Here is a 23517-nt window from a genome sequence, read left to right on the forward strand (position 1 = left end):
ATATGATCGGTACACTTAATGATATTAGTGATTAGGTAATGCATTCAGCAAGTACTTTTACTTTTAATACTTAAGTATTTTTAAAAACCAGTACTTTTTTACTTTTACTTAAGTAAAATGTTAATGTGGTACTTTGACTTTTACTTAAGTAAATTTTTGTCTGTGTATTTGTACTTTTACTTAAGTACATTTTTTGAGTACTTTCTCCACCACTGCTTATATGGTTTCTGAGATATCAATATTTGTTTGGAGGCATCGTTTAGCACGGTGACTAAAAAAAACATTTTCAGAGAGGTACTGCACCACCTTTGCTGCCTTGCGCTCAACCCATCTCTAATTTCTACCAAGATCAGTGTGTAAAGAAACCAAGCTCACTGATATATAAAACATCATATATACATAGATACCACTGCATACCTTCAGGGGTCTGAAGGAGACCATGTCTCATCAGTCCGTTTTGACAATAAAAGATGATCAGCACACCATCAGGCAGGAAATGTTACCCCTAATTGTGACATTCTGCATTTAAACAGCACCTGTTGTCCTCTGTCACACACTAATTAGCATATCAGGGCGACTGGAGCGTCACATTATGATCGTAGGGCACTGTGACCGCTTTGGTGATAAAAGCAGCAAGCATAGACAACGAAAATAAATCCCAGAATATTTAATATCAAGCAAAAAAGCTGTGACGTTTATATAACTGCAACTCGGAGAATAACTTTGAACTGCATAAGATGATTGTCAATCTTCTGCTCTTTTGATCTTTGTCACATTGCAAGAGTAAAGTGTGGAGTGTTAAATATTAACTATAAAAACTGACCAATAGTTGCTGACAGAGACAGAAGGAGCACAAACCAGCTGGGGAACGCCACAAGAAAAGTAAACCATTTATTTCCCAGCAGTGCTAAATGAAGTGATTTATGTTTTAATTAATTTGACTGTTAAAAACCAACATTCAATCAAGAAATGCTGGTTTTGGCTTAAACGTCTTGAATGTGTCTTGCGAGTCTTCCTGTGTCAAGGCCTGATTTATCATTTTGCAGATGAGCTCTCGACCACAACTGTACGATTTCCACGGAGTCGCGATGACTCACTGCGTCACCGACAACAGGGAGAAGGTTAAAAACTTTCAGGCCAGACCAGACGACATACTCATTGCGACATACCCGAAAGCAGGTCAGTCTAACAACATGTACAAACAGGTCTTACAGTTTGTAGAGCACAAATGCCAGGAACTGTTACCCTCTCCGGTAACACTTTATTTGAAGGGTTGTGCATAAGACTGACATAACACCTGTCATAAACATTCATAAAGACTGCTTTATGTTCATGACAGGTGTTATGTCAGTCTTATGCACACCCCTTCAAATAAAGTGTTACCCGCTCTCCTGCTCTGTAGAGGAACTACGTGGGTCTCCTACATCCTTGACCTGCTGTATTTTGGATAGCTATCTCCAGAGCGTCAGTCGTTCATCCCTATCTTTGAAAGAGTTCCTTTTTTGGAGATAGCGATCTCTACTGTAGTTCCAGGTTAATGCCCAAACTTTACATTTCTGTTGAATACTTGTTCACTTGAAATCACCCTAGTGGTTCGATGCCTCTGTCTGTCTGTGGAAAGCCAAATCTCAAGGCACACACTGGTTGCTAAAAAAAAAGAACAGTGAATGGAAGCAGCTGAAAGTCTGACTTTTCTACACATAATTGATTTATTATTTTCACAAGAGTAAAATGTAATATAGTAATGAATCGTTAAAGTTGTTATTTTGAAAAGAGCTGATATTGATGGTTTTCTAACAAAAATAAGTTGCTTGACCTTAAAAAGTCACTTCACTCTAAAAATAGTCAGTTAAAACAGGTGCAGTTTTAACTTGACCACTAGAGGGCCTCTGTGAGTCAGAACTGTTTTAGGAATGATCCCTTTTCAAAAACAGAGGAAAGGTGCAGGTGAGATTTACTACAGACTGTCATGATCTTGAGGTTTCTTGATACTTAAAACTGGAGCATTTAAAGTTTATTTAACTCCTTGTTAGATTTTAGACATGAAAAAATATCAAGTTTATGTTTATGTAGTGCAAGTGAATCAAATACAAAATAAATATGCTAAGGTTGTTCATTTTTGTTCATTCTTCCTTTGGTAGATGGTGTATGTGGCACGCAACGCGAAGGACAACATGGTGTCTTTTTACCACTTTGATCACATGAACATGGTGCAACCGGAGCCTGGAGAATGGAGCAGCTACTTCCAGAGGTTCCTGGATGGGCAGAGTGAGTACAGATTGTCATAAAATGTTTGTGTTTGGTGCTTTTTTCTTTTTGGTACAGGCTTCTTACTTTTCTGTGTTGTCCTGTGGCCTCAGTGTTGTATGGGTCGTGGTATGACCATGTGGGAAACTGGTGGAATAAGACGAAGACCTATCCCAAACTTCATTATATGTTCTATGAAGATATAGCTGAGGTAATTTATTTGGTTGAACCTTTACGTTCTGGCTGCTTCTCTGACTGTTTTTACCGCGRATTTGACATTTGACCTTGTGTTTCCAGGACACTGAGAGGGAAATAGACAAACTTTGCTCCTTCCTCAGGTTATCCCCATCAGCAGAAGATAAAAAGACCATCGTTGAACTTGTGCACTTTGATAATATGAAGAACGACGACATGGCCAACTGTTCCAAACTCAACTTCTTGGATTTCAAAATTTCTCCCTTCTTGAGAAAAGGTAAATTATGATGCAAAAAATGAAAGTGACAGCTAGCAATTGGAAGGAAGACATGAATGATGTGTCTGTGGCTTTTCAAGGAAAAGTTGGTGACTGGAAGAACCACTTCACTGTCGCCCAGAATGAAGTGTTCAACGAGGACTACAAGAGCAAGATGAAAGATCCGACACTTCGGTTTCGCACCGAAATATAAATCTGGACCTGGCGTATTGTAGATCTCAGATGATTTATAACAAAGGTGATGTTTTTGAAATTTAGAGTAACTGAATCTCAAATCTAAAAGTGTGGACCATTTTCCCCTCATAATTGAAACTTTTCTACTAGTAAATGGATCAACTTTTTATAATGAAGCTCAGGAAATAAATATTTTGTTTAGAGTTTATATTAAATAAAGCGAAAGCTTGCTCATAAAAACTTTCAGATTTGTAAAAGGTATTTATTTGGCTGTTGTCCCGTCCAAATTTTGCTTTTAAATCTTAAGATTTTTCTGGTAGTGAAGAAGGGCTACTTTGACTTTCGGACACGGTGATGAAACAATGAACTGGGAAGGCAGGAGTCATAAGAATAATTCAGACAGTTTCCGCTGTCAAAGAGTTTGATTCACAAACCAAAGGCTGGTTTGTTCACAAACCAAAGGCAGGACACTGGTAACGTGTCCTGGTAACGTAAAAATTATATAATTTTATACCATGTAAATCCTTTGACTGTGGCTCCCAGTCACAAACCAAATATGAATCAAGAATAGTCCAAGGAGCTGGATAAAGTGCTGTCTTAATCTCCAAATTTACCAAATCTTCATCCAGTTAGGTATACATCAGATGTTCAACGCAACAAAATCTGATCCCAACTCTCGATTTCAAGGACCTGATGCTAACACCTTGCTGCCAGAGACCACAATATATATTTGGGGGATCTAATGGAAACCATTGCTAGCCAGAATAAAGGTTGTTTTGGCAGCAAAGGGGGGTAAACACACCATTACTCCTGTGGTCATAATGTTGCACACTAATAAGCCCATTTGGGAGACTGGAATCTCCCATTATGATCTCGGGACGTTTTGACTGCTTTCGTGGATAAATCTTCTAGTACGGACGCAAAAGTACATTCCAGAGTTTGTAATGTCAAGCAAAACATTCAAGTGTGGTGAGACATTTCCATCACCAGAGTGTCACAGAGTGCAAAAATGTGGATGAAAGATTTATGGAACGATGGTTACTTATCAACAGAGCAGTTAGAACTTCAGGGAAAACAAACGACATCTTGTCCATACCTTTGGCTTACACAGTATGGAAAATACCTGTTTTATAATATGTTACATAATAAATGTTTTTCTTTGACTCATTTACATGTTTGAAAACACCACAACCACTGAAAGTACCTGTGATGTTTTCTTACATATCTATATGTCCAGCATGTGTGGGTTGTACATTGAGATTACCTCGAGTTCTGAAACCACCGCTCTAATAACCGTTATCAATAAACAGAGGCAAAAATGTGCCTGTAAGACCAAAGTATGGGATGTTAAATATTAACTATGAACACTGACAAAGGTAGCTGGCAGAGACAGAAGAAGCACAAACCAGTTGGGGAACTCAACGAGAAAGGTAAAACACTTGTTTTCCAGCGGTGCTACAGGAAGTCTTTGTCGCTGAAGTGATTTTAAGTCTGAAATTGCTTGATCGAGGAAATGCAGGATGTCTCTCAAACATCTTGAATTTGTGTAGACAGACTTGTGCGTCAAGAGCTGATTTTTAATTTCCTAGATGCAGAGCTCTCGACCACAACTGTACGATTTCCACGGAGTCGCGATGACTCACTGCGTCACCGACAACTGGGAGAAGGTTAAAAACTTTCAGGCCAGACCAGACGACATACTCATTGCGACATACCCGAAAGCAGGTCAGTCGAACAGCTGTACTGTAAACAGTCAAACTGTAAAACCTGTACAATCAGGTTTTACAGTTTGTAGCGCTTCGAGGAAACTAATAGTTTCATGTTCCTCCCTCTTGCTGACTGCCTAGGAACTACGTGGGTCTCCTACATCCTTGACCTGTTGTATTTTGGACGAGTATCTCCAGAGCGTCAGTCGTCCATCCCCGTCTTTGAACGAGTTCCTTTTTTGGAGATAGCGGTCTCTTCTGTGGCTTCAGGTTGACGGTCAAACTTCACTATTCTGTTTACTATTCATAAAAATCACCCTAATCGTTCGATGCCTCTGTCTGTCCGTCCGCAGGAACAGAGCTGGCAGACCTGCTGCCCACCTCCCCTCGGCTCATTAAGACTCACCTCCCGGTTCAGTTGGTGCCTCAGTCGTTTTGGGATCTGAACTGTCGGGTAAAGTTGCAAGAGCTTGGTTTGAATACGCTTTCAAATTAAAGTCACAAGATTATATGTAACAGGCTCCAAAAAAAGGTCCAAAACAAGAAAAGGGCTGTGGGTGGCGACATGTGGTTTGTTTCTTGACCACACTTCTGACTTGATTGTTTTAAAAGTGCATGTTGTTTCTTTCCAATAAAATTCTAATTACAATTTTCTTGCAACTCTGATGTAAAGAAAGAGTTTTGCTACCAAGTACTACAAAACAAACATTTACAGTAGTTTGAAGATGTTCAGTCATTCATGCAACCGTAATGGTTGTTGTTCATTTTTGTTCATTCTTCCTTTGGTAGATGGTGTATGTGGCACGCAACGCGAAGGACAACATGGTGTCTTTTTACCACTTTGATCGCATGAACATGGTGCAACCGGAGCCTGGAGAATGGAGCAGCTACTTCCAGAGGTTCCTGGATGGGCAGAGTGAGTACAGATTGTCATAAAAAGTTTGTGTTTGGTGCTTTTTTCTTTTTKGTACAGGCTTCTTACTTTTCTGTGTTGTCCTGTGGCCTCAGTGTTGTATGGGTCGTGGTATGACCATGTGGGAAACTGGTGGAATAAGACGAAGACCTATCCCAAACTTCATTATATGTTCTATGAAGATATAGCTGAGGTAATTTATTTGGTTGAACCTTTACGTTCTGGCTGCTTCTCTGACTGTTTTTACCGCAAAGTCGACATTTGACCTTGTGTTTCCAGGACACTGAGAGGGAAATAGACAAACTTTGCTCCTTCCTCGGGTTATCCCCGTCAGCTGAAGACAAAAAGACCATCGTTGAACTGGTGCACTTTGATAATATGAAGAACAATGAGATGACCAACTGTTCCAAACGCCCATTCTTTGATTTCTCAATTTCTCCCTTCATGAGGAAAGGTAAACTCAATTTGATGAAATAAAAAAAGTGACAGCTAGCAATTGGAAGGAAGACATGAATGATGTGTCTGTGGCTTTTCCAGGAAAAGTTGGTGACTGGAAGAACCACTTCACTGTCGCCCAGAATGAAGCGTTCAACGAGGACTACAAGAGCAAGATGAAAGATCCGACACTTCGGTTTCGCACCGAAATATAAAACTGGACCTGGCGTATTGCAGATCTCTTATGGCGAAGGGGATATTTTGAAATTCAAAGGAATGGATTCTGAAATGTAAAAGTATTAGAATAATTATAACTTTTTCTCCTAGTGAATGACATAAACTTTTTATAAAATAATACCCTATATTTTTGTCTGTAGTTTAATATTTCCAATGTGCACAGAATTGTCAAAAAGATTCACTGACAGTGGATGAGGAGTCATGATTTGGTCTATTTTAAGTTCATGACTTTGCTCATAAACTCCTGGGTTACACTTTTTTTTCTTCATTTTAATTTTTGCTTTGTCGCCGTTTAACATGGCAAAATCCTAAAGAAATTGAAATTATTTGATTCTCAAAGTGAGAAATCCTAAAATTGAAAAGTTTGTTTTCTTCTCCACACTCTGAAAATATTAGTGGACTCCATAAAATGGGATTCATTTTCAAAATCTTCTACGTCTTATTATTTGTCTATGTATCTGTGAATGTCCAGTCACTGGTGATTCTTGGTGTTTTTTTTATTTTCAACAGAAAGTAGGTAATCTAGTCTCCCAGTACTTATCACAACTTCTAAATACAATATATTTTGTTTTCTATTTTTCAGGTGCCCTGTCCCTTTCTAATACCTCCCTGTGCAACTGCCCAAAAATACTGGGAGAACATGTGACCCCCTCAGAGAGTTAGTGCTGTGAAATCAGGGGTCAGAAAAGTCACCTGGAGGTTCTGACTGATCGGAGCAGTTAATCCCCACGCATGAAAACATGCCGAACGGCGTCCACATCCAAACAGCCCCTGACAGAAGGCCTGCCATCTGATCAGTTAAATAAAAACAAGAACACACTCGGGCCAGCCGGTCAAATTCACATGCAGCAGGAAAGGGAGCTGTTTTCATCCCGCCACAACAAAAACATCACGGGTTACATAAAGAAAACACAAAGGTTATTGGCATATTAATCAGTCTCAATTGGTACCTTTTGGAAATTAAATGATAAAAAAAAGTAAAATCCTGAGTCAGTACGTCCTTGGTTGATGCCATTTGAATCAGGATTTGGAGAATGTTTCACTGGAAAGACAAACAAAGATGGAGGTTATTGGTGCTAGAGTGGGAACTTTAATCTACAGAGGATACAAGAGATAAAAATAGTAATCAGTGTAAGATATGTCTGCGAAAATAGAGCTTAGCATAAACGTAAAACAAATATACCTACCCGCAGGCCCCCATAAACGTAATTTATGCATGTGAAAAGCATCGGTATTATGTGGTAATCCGTTTTAAGTTGAAAGTCGAAAATAAACCAATTTTAAGTTTGATTGTGCTAACTTTAAAAAAATAATAATAATAATACACTTAAATAGCAGTGTTTCGGCATTATGAAATATTCTTCTTTTTCGTGACTGTAGAAGCCAGAAGTGGATAAAAACTTTTATTTTCTCCCTGTCTCAGGTTACATCAGATAAGCTTCACCAGCTTTAGGTCAGCTCGAAATTATTTCTATTTTCGAAATGCCACAAAAACAAGAGGCGGGTTTCACTGTGGCACAGTTCCAGATGTTCACCGTCTCGAACGAACACGTATTCATATCCAGATCTTGGTTTTCCGAGGCCGTATGAGGAGAAAGGGAAAACAGCACACCGGAGATTGCGCTGCAATTTGCTTGCTATCTAAGAAAATTATGGCAATGATTGCAAGTTATCTCCTCGTGTTATAAAATCAAAACTTGTTTCTTATATAACACCGCTCAAAGAAGTAATAATAAAATAAACAAACAAACAAAAAAAACAGTATTGTGCTTGAAATGAAGATCTTTTCTGATTCTTCTATAAAACGCACCCAGGTGAAAAAAAGGTATAGGGTACTTTATACTTCAAACATACTTACATTTGTGAAAGTACACTTTAAATATACTAAATATTAAGTGTACTACCTATAGGTATATCTGAAGTATACTAAAAATACACTTGTACCAATTTCGAAATTAGTACTTTAAACACACTTAAACATAATTGTAAAAAAATACACTTAAAAGTATACTTTAAGTGAACAAAATATGAATGAATATGTATGAATTTTTAAGTGCCTTAATAATCTTTTACTATTTATTAAAATTGCATACAATAAAAAAATGATAATCATGATGTAATTTTTTTAAGAAAGTATCCAATCAATTTTCAGATGTGTGATGTCAAAACCTTATAATCAACGGCATTAGTTCCAGTTCATACTCCAGACCAGATGGTGGCGGTATTTCACACTTTCATTTATTTAAAAAACCGCCACAAAGAGAAGAAAAAACTTGAAGCAGGGAAGATAACAGATGCTGTTCAAATTCGCCATTTATACTCGCATAATAATGTCTTAAAAGTAGAGAGGGCCTTGACAATAGTTTCTAATTTTGGCAAATTCAAGCTGGTGACGTCCTAATCCGAGTTAGACGACAACACAACGGGACAACAACCGATGGAAATGAAATGTGTGTCACAAAAGGAGCCCGGAGGGACGAAGGCTGCTAAGTGTTGCTASCTGGTGGTAAGTTTGCTTATTAATTATCTTCATTTAATTATAAACAGTGCAGTAAAGATATATAACTTACGTTGGTTTCTTAAATAATTATCAATTTTATTGTGACTTGTATGATTATTACAATAGGAATCATTCAGCTTCATGTTATAACTGCATGGAGGTTTGTTGCGACTTACACTTTAATTCATAAACTAACGTGGTTTTAATTAAGCTCCATAAGACAAATTGTGGTGGTTGTTCTAACTCGTTCATCAATGATTTTATCTTCAACATATGTTTGCAGTCTAACTAAGCAAATGAAGATGAAAGAGGAAGCCGGAGAAAGTGGGTGTTAGGAAACCTAAAGACTTTCTGTCTCAGAAGAAGCTCTGACTCCACCAGATCACCAACCAGGTCTAAGGATGAACCTCCACATCGTCTTCATGATGTAAGTTTGTTTTTTCAATGAGAAGCTAGCTACATTTTCAACAACAAAAACTGCTGTGTTGCCAACACTAAGTGCTTAATGAACATGATTTGATTTAAAGGTAACTGGAAAGAATTTTTCTCTTCTTGTTAATCTAACATTTATCTTTCATTTTTTTATTTGTTGTTGACTTTCAGGGCCCTGTGATGGACTGGTGACCTGTCCAGGATGAACCCTGCCTCTGATCTGATGGCTGCTGGAGCTGGGCACCACCAGCCCCCCTCACCACCCTGCAAGGATCAGTGTGTTCAGATCATGGATGGAAAGATTTTAAGGTAGTTTGTCTCCTTAAGTCCACACTTAAAACAGCTTCATAGTTAATGCCAACATCAATGGATTCTATGACATTGCTGACTATTTCTTTCTACTTCTAACATAAACAGGCAAAGAAAACACCCAGAAATGTTTTTCCACCCCAGGCATCCGGTCCCAATCATCATCAGTTCTTATGATGTCACATACATGGCGAGTTCACAACGTCTTAAAATTGTATTATTTTTTTATTTGCCATTTTTCTGTATTATTTAAATACAAATGCTTTCTCTGTTTAATTGTTCTATTGTTCTTTTTTGCAGGTTTCTGTAAGGTGCAGTGAACGGGAATGTTCTTCGTTGATCCTCACTTTCATGTTTTATTGTCACATTTAAATTTTCATCTTCATTGTGTTCACTTTTGATGTGTAAACTGATTATTTATGTAAAGTTCATAAAGTTGAGTAAAATTGGACAATTTTAAAATGTTGGTAATAAAACAAAATATTTGAATTACCTTGAACATCTTGTGTAATTAATCTTTCCATGTAATTGTAGCCTAAAACAATGTAAGTACTGCAGTGTAGTTATGTATGTCATGTACAAAATAGGTACGTAGGAATAAAGACTTTCACGAGTAATTAAAATTGTAGTTTATTATCAATAGCAGGAAATCAAAAATAAATAAGTGTAATTTAAGTACATTACTAATATATTAATAGTATATTTAAATATATTTGAAGTTTATTAAATATTTATTTTAATATTATTCTGAGACAGAATTATTACACTCAAAATATAATTATATCAAAATATAATAATAAAGCTCTGAAATATGATAGTTAAAAAGTATACTTTAAGTACACTTGAAGTTGTTTCAAAAAAGTACTTATAATATACTAAAATATACTATTAGCTGTAATTTAATACTATTTAAATACTACTAAAGTATACTAAGCACTAAATTAGTTGTTCCAAAATAGTACAGTTTAAGTACATCGATAAAAGTATACTGAAGTATGTTAAAATTTAGTATACTAAAATATACTTTGTTTTCACCTGGGCAGCCTAGTCGGGTGGTGCCACAAGCTGAAACCACAACCTTGTGTGAACCGTTTGCTTCAAATAAAAACAATATGGCTTTGTCTGAATCATCTGCAGATAATTAGTTCTTACCCACAGGACTCTAATCTCCACAGACAGCATATGTTAAGCGGATCCCAATAAAAACACACGCTAGCGCGTACGCAGACAGTTTTAGCATGACATCTGACGGCATGTTTTCATTACTTATAGCATTTCCGACTCTTATTTCCTTTGTTTAAAACTGATTCGTTGATACGAATAGCCCTAGTTTATAATTTTCTTACCGTTTTGTTGTGAAAGCCAATCCAGCTCGTGAATCTGTGAAAGTGTAAGTTTGCTGAATTCATTTGAAATACCTGTGATAAAAATGACTGGTGGCATCCAACACAGTATCAGGGAACATGCAAATTGGAAGGGCAAGACGAATATATAAACAAAAAGCTTTTAGCCTTACTTTAATTCAGATTAAGAGTTCTAATGTAATCATCTGCTCACAATGTTGGGGAAAAAATTATTTGGAAATATTCTTGAGCTACTTAGGAATTATAACATCTTACATATTTATTGGCACTCCGGGTAAAGATGCCTTCTCTTTAGTGTTTAGTTGGACATGAGTCATCTTTAATGCTCTTTTCTCTCTGTCTCGCTCTACAAGTTTTCTTTTGGAATGATCATTAACCCCCCCATAGTGAATCATTTCTATCTTGGCTCATTTTAGATCAAGGCCCAACAGTAGCCCATTTTCCCTTTACTTGTAGACTCCAAGTTAAGGCTACTGTCTTTGTATTTAAAAGAATGTATGATGCTATGTCCTCTAATAAGTTCCCAGAGGCGTTAGGAAGAGAAACAGGCCTCTGGTATTACAGATCCTCTACTGTACTTAACATCGGGCTTCAGCTGCTTTTTCATGCATCCATCTTGTTATTCACATGAACCCCAACCTGAGCGTTTGTTGCTGAAAAAGCTCAAAATAGTCAAAATTATCAACACATCTGGTTCCAGTCAAAAGAGCTAGAGTGCAGCAAGCTCCCATGTTTGACTCTGTGAGCCCAGTTTCCCTTAGTGGAGGTGTGCGAATCGATCCAAAGTGCACATAATATCAATATCAATTTGGTATCAGTATTGGTTTGGTACTAGCATGGCAAGATCGATACTTTAGTTTCAGATTCCTGCTTGAAATGTTTATTTTTGTGCCGTAATTTCTTAATTGCATCTCAAAAAAGATTTTATTTTGATTTGCTCTCAAATTATCTTTTTTTTGCAGTTTGTTTATTTAGGAAAAATGCACGCAAAATACAAAATACTTCAATATTGTATTAAAGTATTTTATAGACATGCATGAACTTTTAATTATTTTGTTCAAACCTAGAACAGAGTTTACACAAAGAAAAAAATAACACAAAAGCACCTAATTGTCAGAAGTTTGTGACACATCAAACTTAGAAACTATCAGTATCGATGATACTGATACCGATACTTTGTAACAAACGAATACCTAAATATGCAGTATTGCACACCTCCACCACTTGCAAGCCAAGTGCTTGCTAAACATTCCCTTACAATTTGTAGAACTTTAAAGCAAACTAAAATCACTGAAGGACACTACCCTGCCAGCATGCCTATGTGGGCCCCATGTGGGGAAAAGGAGGGCAGACCAGATGGGTCCCATATGGGTTTGTCCGCGGGTTCCACGATGCCCCCATGGGTTTGCCCATGTAGGGCCACAACCCACATGGGCCCTACATGGTGGTGGGCCCACATGGGTTTGTCCATTTAGGGCCCATGTAGGGCCCACGTAGGCTGTGGCCCTACATGGGCAAACCCATGGGGGCATCGTGGAACCCGCGGACAAACCCATATAGGACACATTTATAAGCCCTCCTTTCCCCCACATGGGGCCCACCTAGGCATGCTGGCAGGGTACGCATTAATATTTTTAACTTAAATTACATATAGCAAAAAAAGTATGGTTTTTTTGTGTTTATGATGAACAAAGTGCAAATTCGTTGTTTCTCAAAATGTCAGTAGAACAAATACACACAGGTGCATTTGTTATGTATCTAGAAATAATTCAAACAAATAAACTCTTGGTTCGTGGGGAAAATTCCAGCAATCAGAGAAAGAGAAGTAGTTGTCATGTTCCTGCAACGCATGACTACAATTATAGGGATGTACCTGCGGCCCACCTTCCTCCTATTTCCCACTTATTCCAGCTCAACTTTGGTCTAGTATTTTGATTAATGGCTCATTTAAAACTGTGATCATCCTCCAACCGAACAACAATCACATCTATGTCCTTACGTAAGCACAGGTTTACATCAGTCCGGTATTCCCAGTGATCCGCAGCCCGTGTGGATTGGTGATGCGCGCGCGGAGGAGTGAGTGTGGAGAGTTGCGCACGCGGCCGATTATCGGATCGGCCTGTGATTGGTCGACGGCGAGGTTGCCAGAGAGCCTGCAAAGAGTTTAAAGTGCTGCACGAGAGAACGAGGTGGTCATAGCATACACGAACCGAGCCGAGCGGGTCAGAGAATCATTAACAGAACCACAAATAGGGAGGAGAAGAAGAAGAAGAGCGAGGAAACGAGAGCGATGACTCTACCGACGGTGCGACAACTTTTCCTGCTGTGTTTGTTGGGGATTTTTGGATGTTTGAGCACAACAGGTGAGCGAAAGGGTTTTACCAAGTAGTTGTTTTTTAATTTAATTGTAATTTAATTGTAATTCGTGTTTCAGTGTCAAACTGACAACCTGTCCGAGGTGTAAAACTCTTTAATTTGAGTAACCTGGAGGCTGCTGGGGGTAAATAGATAACAATGTCCTTTTAAGATATGTACTTTTATTAAGGTTATACCAAATAATGCCTGAGCACACTAATGAATAAATAAAAGCAAATCATAATAATAATAATGAATCGCCGGTTTCCAGCTCCATAAATATGTTTATTCATAAATGGGGGAGAAAATATTGCTAATATTAGCAGGGCTCTGCTAGCCTAACAGGGGTTTAATCTTTTTTTTTCTCCAAATGTTTTATATAACACACCTAGACTGGCAATGTAGGTAGTATTTTCCAAAAATAAAAATATTCAGCAACACATGAAAACCATGTTTCAATAAATCCGTGCTAAAAAAAAAAGGCAGTTATAAAAAAAACAAGAAATTTTAGAACAAAAAAAAAAGATTTCCCCCAATTAGTGTAAATTATAGATTGTGTTAAAATATTAAACCAAACAGAGAAGTGGGATTAATGAAAACCAAATGTAATACCCGCTTAAAGGTTGTTGTTTTCTAAAGAGCTTTTAATCTGTCTAACAAACCTCATCCAAATTCATGTATTCCCTGATTATGGCTAAATTAGCATGGAGGCTACATAAGAAAGCTGTTAGGATTATAAATGGTTTATATTAAATATGAGACACATAACATGATACTAACTAAAGTGTATTCATTAAAACTCTACAATGTAGAACAATTCAAAGCTGTGCAGCATGCAGCCATCTTCTCCAAACTCTGTTCAGAAGTTGTTTGAAGTTAAAAATAATAACTAATAAAAACAAGTAGAAGCTGAGAGGTAAATGTGTGTTTAACAAAAGTAAAGATGCAAAAAAAAGGCATAGAAAAAGTAATATTGATAGGCCAATGTTCATACAAAATATTTAATATAGGTGGTGAAGGAATGTTAAATGATATTTGATTGTTATTGTCTATAAAATATGATGTCTTTCCAACTTAGTGTGTCTTTTTAGTACATTTATGATACTAATCAACATGTTTAAAAACACAACTGCAAATTTCATGCCGTGAGAAATTTGGATAAACTTTACCAACTGTATAAGTAACACTTTTTATTTAAAAAAATGAAATTCTAGGCATTTCAGAGCAGTCTTTAAAGTACATATATATTTGATCTCAATGAAGTTAGATAAATGATAAATTAAAAAAAATGACAAACTTGTCCACAATTGCCAGAGTCACAAGAGTAGCATTTTACACATGCTCGTTTAATTCTTAATTTAAACATAGTTTGAATGAGCTTGTGTTCAAATCTTACACACATCTAATAGAGAGCACCACAGCTAATCTCAGTCTCTACAACACGGTTTGTTCCTCTCCTTCCCTCTCATCAGCTCCCTTCATAGTAAGGGGCGGACTTTGCTGGAGCAACAAGTCAGCGTTATGGTGACATTAAGCGGTTTAGCCACTGGGGGTCAGCTGAAACCAATTTTTAGCTGATGTTCTGTTTGTCACTAATGATTAGATTCTCCCTAAGAGTTCTTAATGATCCTGTGGATTTTTTAGTTAGATTGGATTTGAAACCGCTGCTTAAAAGTCCCCTCATTTCGCCTGAAGCCACACAGAATTACCCAGTCTTTGATTCTCCAGGAAAGTGTGCAAATCTCATTTAAAAATGGCTCAAATTACATTTTTGGAGCTAACTGCTATGGGATGAATTAACGGTGCGCTCCAAAGTGATGGAGATGCAGCCATATTTTTGTTTCTCATGCAACGTAGTGAGAGAATGCTAACTTTACATGTCCTGTTTGTCCAGATGCCAGTCCTTTTGGACAGTGGCGGGATGACACCGCATTACGAAAGGTAGCGAAATAACTTCTCTTCATCCACCTTCTCACCACCCCTCATCAGTCCCTCTTCACTTTGATGTCTCACAGTTTTTGCCATTTCCTTCTACGTTAATGGCCCTGAAGCAGCCATCTTGTTTAATTATCACAAATTAAAAGTCCAATTAAATACAATAGGTCACTCTGATGTGTAGCAGCCAGACCAAGATGAAACAGTAGTGACGCTGAGCTGTAATTAAACCTATGGACTTTCCAAAAGCATCCATTTATTTTGAGTACTACACTGTATTCTTTTAATCCGTTAACTAAATCCTAAAAGCTCTTGTTGTTTGTCCGAAGGTGCGAGGCGTCCAGAGCGACGATATGAGTAATGTGTTGTGGAGAGACCAAAACGAGGTGAGTCGACATCACAATCGCTCTAGACTCCCCGAGCGATTGGGCTGCCGTGATAACATTAAACATTTAAGATTGAGGAGAAGAAAAAAAGATTGAGCACCGCATTTCCTGTCAGCCTCGGTTCCCGAAAGAGCGATGATGTGTTTTCCTCTTAGAGATAATGTGTGTCGATGATGCCATTGTTCACCAAATTCAGAGGACGTTTTCTGCAAATGGCTGCCGGGATCAGCTGAGGAGTTTCTATTAGTGTGGATCCTCCTTTTTTTTAGAAAAAAAAAAGTCTGTGATGCAGATTTCATTCTTGGAAAAAGAAACCCGAGGAAGACGAACAAAAGTTTCGTAAATGAATTGTCGGTTTTGGGTTTCTTTCAGTTTTCAGCTGTTTTGTGATTTTACAAACAGAATAAAGGGTTTAAAGAACAGAAATGGTCAAACTCAACCTGAGTTTTAGTGAATCTGTTCAGCATAGAACTATTCAACTCAAGTTTTGATCAGCGTAGATATTTTAGGTTTTAGCTATCGCCGTTCCCAATATCTCTTGACTGGAAACAGAGATAAGTAATATAATGCTTTTTGTGATAAAACTGACAAATTAGCTTTTTTCACAAAAGGGCCACCCCCTGTCACAATGGCACCCTGGGCAGTGTGCTGTATCTCCAACACCAAACACTGCCATCATGCCAAAGTAGAAAATAACTACTTTGTTTCAATGGCGTTAAGCTAGTGTAGAGGGATCTGATGCTATCTTTTTTTTTTTTTTTTTTACCACTTTTCCTGCTTTATCATTGTGCCCATTCACTGAACCCATTTATAGTTTACAGCTAAATTTATTTTGAGTATAACCACTGAGATGCTATTTCTACCAGTACTTCACCTCTCCTCTCTAACTCAAGAGATCGTGTTAAAATTAAACAGCTTTTATTTTCAAATCAAACAGTGTCACAGGGAATGAAGTGGACTCCACCAGCTTTGACATTAAGTAGCAATTATCTGAGATAATTTATTTTTAGCTTGCTAGGTTAAAAAAAAAGTAAAAGAAATGTTATAATCCTGGACTTTTTCAGGGTCAAAGCTTTTCACTTGATACGTTGTTCATGCACGTCTAACGCTGAGGTCAACCTACGTCTTTCTGACGCAGTGAGTTCAGGGTGGCCTTGTTTTTTAGCACTCAGAAATGATAAGCATCCAACATTTGTGGTAAAATAAAATACAAGAAACTGGCAAATAATCAAAGACGTGCTTCACAGATGGGCCAGTGCAGAGGTAAAACACAGAGTTGGTAAAATATGCAGAACAATTATTGGAAGTTATCAAAAAACACAGGGAAACATAGATAGAACATGCAGAAGTACAACAACCTGGACAAGCAGATAACACCTCTGAATTTCTCTCTGTGCCTCTTCTATATTTGTTTTCTAGAGTTATGACAGATGCAGTAATAACAGTTTTTTTCAGTTGATATTTCTGATGTTAATCTGTTTATTTTCTTCCTCAGGAGCAAGTCCAGAATATTTTCAAAAGGGTAAGATTTGCTTAGTTTCATTATATTTAACTTATAATTTGGATGGTAAACAGCAGCATGTAGTTTAATGTTGACGTTTTGTTTTGGGTTTTTTTCTTTCTACCCCGCAGTTTCTGTTTCATTACTCCAAAGCGCGCAACTCTGTCGGAGCTGTTCAACAAGAGGTGAGCAAAAAGATGCCAGATGTAAATTTCCTTCTAGATGTTCACTTAAGTCATTTAAAAATGTAAAAAATTGGAATCCAAGCAAAACCGCTGGTCGTACACTGACTAATGACAGTAAAGTTGTTTTATTCTGTAAAATCAAAACTCAGGGGTGGGATCAATAATTTAGCCCCTTTTGTTTCGTCTAACCTCGGTTAATTATATAATCTCTGTTTCTTGTTTAGTCCCACTCAGTTCACCCTTTGATGCGACTTTCGCCTAAACTATCCCAGAGGAGAAAGAAGAAGGTGCTGCTTCTGGTAAGAAAAGTTTTCATTCCTACAGCTCTGGAAAAAAAACTCAGAGCCCACTGCACTGACACCTCATTGAAAACCTCCTGGTTATTCCACCAAACGTTGATTTACGAGTTCAAACATTAGTATTGTTGTTTCTAAATGAATATGAACTTGTTTTCTTTGCATTATTTGAGGTCTGAAATCACTGCATCTTTTTTCATTATTTTGACCATTTCTCATTTTCTGCAAATAATTTTTTTTTTGCTTGTAATTTCGGAGACATGTCAGTAGTTCATAGAATAAGAACAATGTTTATTTTACTCAAACATATACCTATAAAAAGTAAAATCAGAGAATGGAGCAGCATGTCTTCTTAACTCGACTCAGAAGCCACATCTCTACTCATATAAAGTCATTTTATTAAAATTCTGAGTTGTTCCTTTAAAAAGAACAAAAAAGCAAAGAGCAAATAAACACAGTCTACAATAATATATCACTCTGCAGGATGTTAGTCCAGACACCGTCAGAGAAAAGGACTCGTTCCATTATTTCTCCTCTGTCTTTAAAGACTTAACCTTTCAGCCAAAGAAGAAGTGATTAGGAAGGAGCCCAAATAAATCGCATCAACTTCATCACTGCTCTTGTTCATTGCTGGTTCTCACTGACATTTCTCTGCCTCTCATTACCTGCTGCTAATTGAACAGAAACTCCGAAACCTGCCAGAGGGAATGCTGTAAAGGAGGAGGAATCTGAGAAAGTCAGGGGAGGAAATGACACACAATGAGGAGGAGGAGGAGGAGCAGCTGGCAGCTCCGGCCTGGATGAAGAGTCTCAGATACCGAGTGACACGCAGCATCTCTGGCTGTGGACGTAAACATTTTATTATATTTTTCCTGAACAGAAAATTACTTATAAAGACAAAAAAAAAAAAAACAACCGTTCTGCGATGACGCGCCTGCGTCTCGATGCTTCCGAATGTTACCGAGTTTCTCTCTAAAACAAGATATAAACACTTTAAAACTCTCATCAGCAGTGACTTTTTTATTTCAAAAGAGAACTTTGGAAACTAAATGTGGCAAAAAGGGGCGAACTCTAATTAAAGGAGGGTGAAATGTACATGTACATTTTGTGACATAATTACCATGTAATAAAAAAAAAAACAGTTAAAATTTGTGTCTAATGGTTGTGTAAGGTTACAAAAACAAAAAACAGAGGTGTGTTGTTCCAGCAGAGTGGCCTGCCCACGTGCCTTTAAGCAGGACTGAGCTCTGTAAAAATAAAAAAAAGAAGATTATATCTGATAAAGGAGGTCCTGCTCGGTTCTTTAATGTTCTGTCTCTAAAGGCGTGTTCCTCTGTTGGGAGTGTTTTTTTGTTTGTGTTTTGGTGTCTCTTTAATCGTCCTCGTCCTCAGAGCCGCTGTCCTTCCGCGTCGGAAGTGAACTTCTGATCGACGACATCATCTTGTCTTCGATTTGTTTCCTGGGGTTTTCTTCCAGGTCGGTCTTCACTGCGCCGGTTTCCGATAACCTCCACTCCAGCTCTGGACACATAGAAAGAAAAAAAAAAAGAAAAGAAACACGCAAACAATGAAAAAACACAAAGGGAAAATTTTACGTGAAGTTTCTCAAACTAAAAGAAAGAAATAGAAGAATACAGGAAGGGACATTTTTAAAACTGCACACGATTTCCAAAGTCAGGAGTTTATTTCCACTTCCAGATACAATAATTTACAGGACAGAGAGCTGGGAGCAGTTACAGAGCCCAGAGTCAAATGTTGTGCTTCTGTTTCCTAGCAACCCTTAGAAAAACTTGCTAGGGTTTGTAAATCTGAAATACACAGACTTATGTATACTTCCAACCTCGGCTAAAACCAAACAAAAACAAAATAACAACAATGTTGCCCTACCTTCGACCTTGAGGTTCATGCCTCCAAACACGAGCGGGCCGATGAACTGGGCCTTCATCTCTCCCTCGAAGTAAACAAAGATGGTGGGCAGGTTGCGGTCGGGGTAGTTGGGGATGCAGGTGGAGGAGATGGATCGGAGGAACTTGGTCTGAGGGAATTTCCTGGCCAGGCCGCTCAGGTGCTGGTTGATGAGGGTGCACAGAGGGATGCTGGGCCGAGACCAGACGGACACAGAGGTCAGCACTGAATTCTCAACTTTGTACAAAAAGAATTCATGTCACGACAGTCTGAAGAAGCAGTAAACAAAAAGAAGTCAGGTCCAATTTAGTTACCATAGGAACACTGACTTGTTTTAAGCTCGTCTTATCATCTATAAAACTTTGGTTTTAGGTTTGTTTTCTAGTCTTTTCCTAATGTTTAAAGTCACCATAAAACACAGCTTTACGCCATTTCTCTCCTCCAGTAATGTCTGTGGTTAAATTTAAAAGGTATCATCAACCTAAATATTTTGCTATAGACTGAATTTATTAGGTTAAGACTTACAAAATAAAATGTTCCAACATGGATTAAAAATAGGCATTGAATTGTTTAAGCTGATCACCGGTCTTTAAAAAGCCTGACCTGCTGATTCCAATCTTGGAAGATACCAACATTTTTTTTTTAATCTAAAAAGTTGCTAAATTTAGAATAAAGTTGTTAAGTTGGCAACGGTGGAGCGATTATTGTTAATCGGATAAGTCCAGACGTGCTGGACGACACGGACTTCAACTTTTAACACGATACTTTGTAGCACAACTGTGGTAACGATAAAAATGATTAAAAACTGTCACTTCTTTATTATGCAACTGCACGGCACAGCATTCATGGCGCCACGTATATAAATGCTGCCGTTGAAACAGTGATATCACTAAGCTGCACATACAAGTACATACATGTAGTCACATTTTCTGAATGTACTGATGTCAATGTCAAATTTATTTATAAAGCACTTTTAAAAGCAGGTGTAAAACTGCACCAAAGTGCTGGACAAAAACAATAACACAATTGAATAAGTTGATGAAAAGAGAGGAAAAAAATAATAATAATGATAAGTGAATAAAATAAAAAATAAAACTAATATTACTCATTTGTTGATGCTCTTGTGGGGAAAAAACAGAGGAGAAAATAGTAAAAAAAAGACATTTTAGACCTTTTTCTTTTAACTAACTTGAATGTATTGTGACAACAATAAATCAAAATTCTTATCACGACGAGAAATTGTTAAAAATAAATGATAAACGACACGATAATTCCCACCCTTAGTGGGCTGGTCTGTCAGTCAGCCCTCTGTTAAGGCAAAGAAGACGGAGACAGAGGCTGATTGTCAGACCTTTGCAGAGGTAAATAAGATCAGGGGATCAGAAGATCGCTCTAAAAAATTTAAGAAATTGGGGCAGATTTATGTGGGAAGCAGTGCGTCTTAACTTACATCGACCGCGTCAGCTGACGTACAGGTTGATCTACAGGCTGACCTACCCCTGCTTGTAGAGGTGCAGCACCACCCAGATCCCCTCTCCAGCCTTGTTGACCTCCTTCACGTAATCCTGCCCGGAGATTTCATCCAACTCTCCGAACACGTTCTTCATCTGAGCCGCCTTCCACTCGGCAAGACGTTTCTGTCTGAAGGGAGAACCGGTGTGTCAACATCTCCGAGTCGGAGAAATCCCCCCCCAGCCGACACGCCATGAGTAAATACTGGACTGGATAAACCGGCGTCTTAGCATTACCACTGGACCAAATACGATGAAAACCCACATTTTTCAAACATCTCCGGTTTTCAAGATCTTTTCACATGATGCGAGAAAGCCAAATCACTTTTACTCACTTGTACATCTCGATGGCGGCCTCGTCGTCCTCGCCAAACTCGTCCTCGTTCTCCTCGAGTTCTTCCAGCGTCATGCTCTCGTAGGTTTTCACTGCGGAGACAACAATGAGCGACCGCTTACATCTCACCTATTTGTTGAAAATAAGTCAAATAATAAAACTTTGATCTGTTAAAATATTTCATGAACATACGGTGGCAAATGTTGGTATGGCACTTAGCAATAATATAAAACACAGAAAGGAAATTATCAGAGGTTTTTTTGGGGGTGGGAATGCATCATGATATTCATTAGCTTTAATTGATGATGTTTGCAAACTAAACATCATCTAGTTTTTCCAATTATGAGTCATTAAAGCATTGACAAATATCAATGTATGTAAAAATATGATGAAATGCAATCACAGCCATTTTTAACGCAGTAATTGCCTCTGTGCCGTGACATCCAGTCATCTCCTTATAATTTGCTTCGCGTCTCTTCCATAAAAAAACCCCCAAAAAAAACAACTCATACCAACAGACTGCTGCTGAAGGGCCACTTCCTCCTCTTCATCATCTTCAGGAATCTCTTTTGGAGGAAGGATGCCTTTCTTCCTCAGGATATCATTCCACTCTGTGTCTTCGTTCGGGTCCTTCAGGTAGAAAAAAGTGGATCATTTTATTTTTGTTTAGCTATTTTGACATAGTAGTAATAAAAAAATAAGCTCAAATTCATATATGAGCGCCGAAACCTTACTCTGTTTCACATTTTTCGTTCCATACTCACTGAAAAAACACACTATTGTTCATTAATATTGTTTGTTTAGCTGTTAAATTATCATTTTAAACCGTCTCTTTCATTAATATTGTGGTCGTTCTTAAAAGTTCTTCTAAGCTGAGATGCCTCTCTGCTAGCTGGGTGTCACAGCTTCAGTCTGAAGTGTCGTAAATTTACATCCAGCGCTGCGACATCTGGTCACAGTGAATCGCCTGGCTCACAAAAAGTCAACCGGATTCATTATGGAACCATAAAAAGTTGAACTAACCTGCATTTTGTCAAGTAAAGAGAGTCCCTTGAAATCACACCACTGCTCTACTCCCCGATACGGAAACAGAAGGAGCTCACGTTGGGTGATTCCGGAAGAAACTACAAAACCCAAAACTGCTCCAAGTAATGCCACGTGTGCTGTTTCATTCTAATATTCGTCTAAGTTTTATAACTATGTTCGTACTGTGCTAGGTAAATTTTTTTATTGCTGTAGAGTTCTGTGTTTTTCAGTTGACAATATCTGGAACTGTTGCTTCACTAGTACGACAAAAATAAAGGTGACACCGACTTCCTTCAGAGCTCAATATGACCAAATAAGGCGTGGGAGCGCAACATTCCACGTGACGGTGCTGACAGCGAAACCAAACAGGTGTTGCCCATTCTGACACACAGATGCAGACAAACCGACATGCTTTTTAATAGTTCGTCTGGTACATTCACTCTATATACAACTGAAGAATATTGAAAAATAAAAATAGTTAAAAGAAAAATGCTATTTAGATAGAAACCAGGAGTGTATACTAGTTTATTTCTTAGAAAATGTGGTATAATTTTTTGCAAGTAATATTTTTTCTCAATGAAGCATTTTTCTTGTTTACTTTCTACATTTCAGTTTTCTGCATACCTGCTCAAACAAGTATTTACCAGTCCTAGATAGCTTGTTCTTAGATTGCTTTAAAAGATCTGCCAGCTAACGCACAACAGGACAGTTCTATTAACCACCAGAAAAACCAGGCACAAAATCGACCTGAAACGTCATTTTGATATCTCACTAAAATTGCGTTAATAGTTAAAATAATATTGTCACCAGAGTAGAACGACATGGAAAAAATAAATGTTTTATGTACATAAAATGTGTTTGTTTTTTTTTATTGACTTTTTTATTTTGAAAATGATACATGGAACGTGGAATGAGTCAAGATACAATCAGCAGTGTTGTATAAAGTACTGAAATCTCAGAGTCAAGTAAAAGTATAGGTACCTCTCCAAAATATGACTTTGGTAAAAGTCCAAGTCACTGACTGAAATGTTACTTGAGGGAAAGTCTTAAAGTATTAAAGTCTTAAAGTATCTGAAACGTCTTGTACTTAAGTATGGAAATTACTGTAAAAATGGATGTACTCAAGTAATGTAATAAAAAGTATAAGTATAAAGTAAAACAAGGCAGATGCAGTTTGAATTAAATTTTTTATATTTTGGTGAACTTGTCAAATACACTTAAAATAGTGCAGGCAAAATTAAACCTGCTAATAGATATACCTGCAGGCATCATTTAGTTAAGAAAATTAGGTGCT

General features: G+C 37.7%; 3 protein-coding genes and 1 pseudogene across 4 annotated transcripts; 3 read left to right on the forward strand and 1 right to left on the reverse strand.

Moving 5' to 3' along the window:
- The first annotated feature begins 322 nt into the window (after positions 1-322).
- On the forward strand, positions 323-3137 carry LOC103478408 (cytosolic sulfotransferase 2-like; annotated as a pseudogene).
- A 235-nt stretch (positions 3138-3372) lies between these two features.
- LOC103478405 (cytosolic sulfotransferase 3-like) lies at positions 3373-7086 on the forward strand. 2 transcript variants are annotated; one of them, XR_001777298.1, is made up of 8 exons: positions 3373-4618; positions 4741-4869; positions 4953-5053; positions 5389-5515; positions 5608-5705; positions 5792-5966; positions 6050-6237; positions 6768-7086. XR_001777298.1 is itself a non-coding variant. In XM_008432244.2 (7 exons), the coding sequence occupies exons 1-7, from the start codon at positions 4483-4485 to the stop codon at positions 6160-6162; spliced, it is 879 nt and encodes a 292-aa protein (XP_008430466.1). In that variant the 5' UTR covers positions 3373-4482; the 3' UTR covers positions 6163-6290. The 2 variants fall into 2 exon arrangements, 1 of the variants encoding a protein (XP_008430466.1); XM_008432244.2 differs by lacking the exon at positions 6768-7086 and having other exon boundaries at positions 6050-6290.
- Positions 7087-12952: 5866 nt separating this feature from the next.
- On the forward strand, positions 12953-18355 carry nms (neuromedin S). Its single transcript, XM_008432283.2, has 7 exons — positions 12953-13152; positions 15039-15085; positions 15409-15465; positions 16961-16987; positions 17098-17151; positions 17376-17450; positions 18131-18355. Exons 1-7 carry the CDS (start codon positions 13080-13082, stop codon positions 18161-18163), a joined length of 366 nt encoding a protein of 121 aa, XP_008430505.1. The 5' UTR covers positions 12953-13079; the 3' UTR covers positions 18164-18355.
- Positions 18356-18452: 97 nt separating this feature from the next.
- pdcl3 (phosducin-like 3) lies at positions 18453-22332 on the reverse strand. The gene is made up of 6 exons (XM_008432297.2): positions 22221-22332; positions 21710-21827; positions 21199-21289; positions 20850-20993; positions 19335-19543; positions 18453-18968 (listed from the first exon to the last, which is right to left on the reverse strand). Exons 1-6 carry the CDS (start codon positions 22224-22226, stop codon positions 18820-18822), a joined length of 717 nt encoding a protein of 238 aa, XP_008430519.1. The 5' UTR covers positions 22227-22332; the 3' UTR covers positions 18453-18819.
- Positions 22333-23517: the final 1185 nt, after the last annotated feature.

The sequence above is a fragment of the Poecilia reticulata genome, linkage group LG2, assembly GCF_000633615.1.
Source record: "Poecilia reticulata strain Guanapo linkage group LG2, Guppy_female_1.0+MT, whole genome shotgun sequence".
Lineage (NCBI taxonomy): Eukaryota > Metazoa > Chordata > Actinopteri > Cyprinodontiformes > Poeciliidae > Poecilia > Poecilia reticulata.

Excerpts from the sequence above, each read along its gene's own strand:
- pdcl3 (XM_008432297.2), bottom strand. Across the intron at positions 19,544-20,849 it reads CTGCACCTCTACAAGCAGGG|CATCCCTCTGTGCACCCTCA; the intron begins GTAGGTCAGCCT and ends GTCTCGGCCCAG. Across the intron at positions 18,969-19,334 it reads CATGAACCTCAAGGTCGAAG|AGCTGGAGTGGAGGTTATCG; the intron begins GTAGGGCAACAT and ends CTATGTGTCCAG.
- nms (XM_008432283.2), top strand. The coding sequence starts at position 13,080 with ATGACTCTACCGACGGTGCGACAACTTTTCCTGCTGTGTTTGTTGGGG. Across the intron at positions 15,086-15,408 it reads ATGACACCGCATTACGAAAG|GTGCGAGGCGTCCAGAGCGA; the intron begins GTAGCGAAATAA and ends GTTTGTCCGAAG. Across the intron at positions 17,152-17,375 it reads TCGGAGCTGTTCAACAAGAG|TCCCACTCAGTTCACCCTTT; the intron begins GTGAGCAAAAAG and ends TTTCTTGTTTAG.
- LOC103478405 (XM_008432244.2), top strand. The coding sequence starts at position 4,483 with ATGCAGAGCTCTCGACCACAACTGTACGATTTCCACGGAGTCGCGATG. Across the intron at positions 4,619-4,740 it reads TGCGACATACCCGAAAGCAG|GAACTACGTGGGTCTCCTAC; the intron begins GTCAGTCGAACA and ends CTGACTGCCTAG. Across the intron at positions 5,706-5,791 it reads TCTATGAAGATATAGCTGAG|GACACTGAGAGGGAAATAGA; the intron begins GTAATTTATTTG and ends TTGTGTTTCCAG.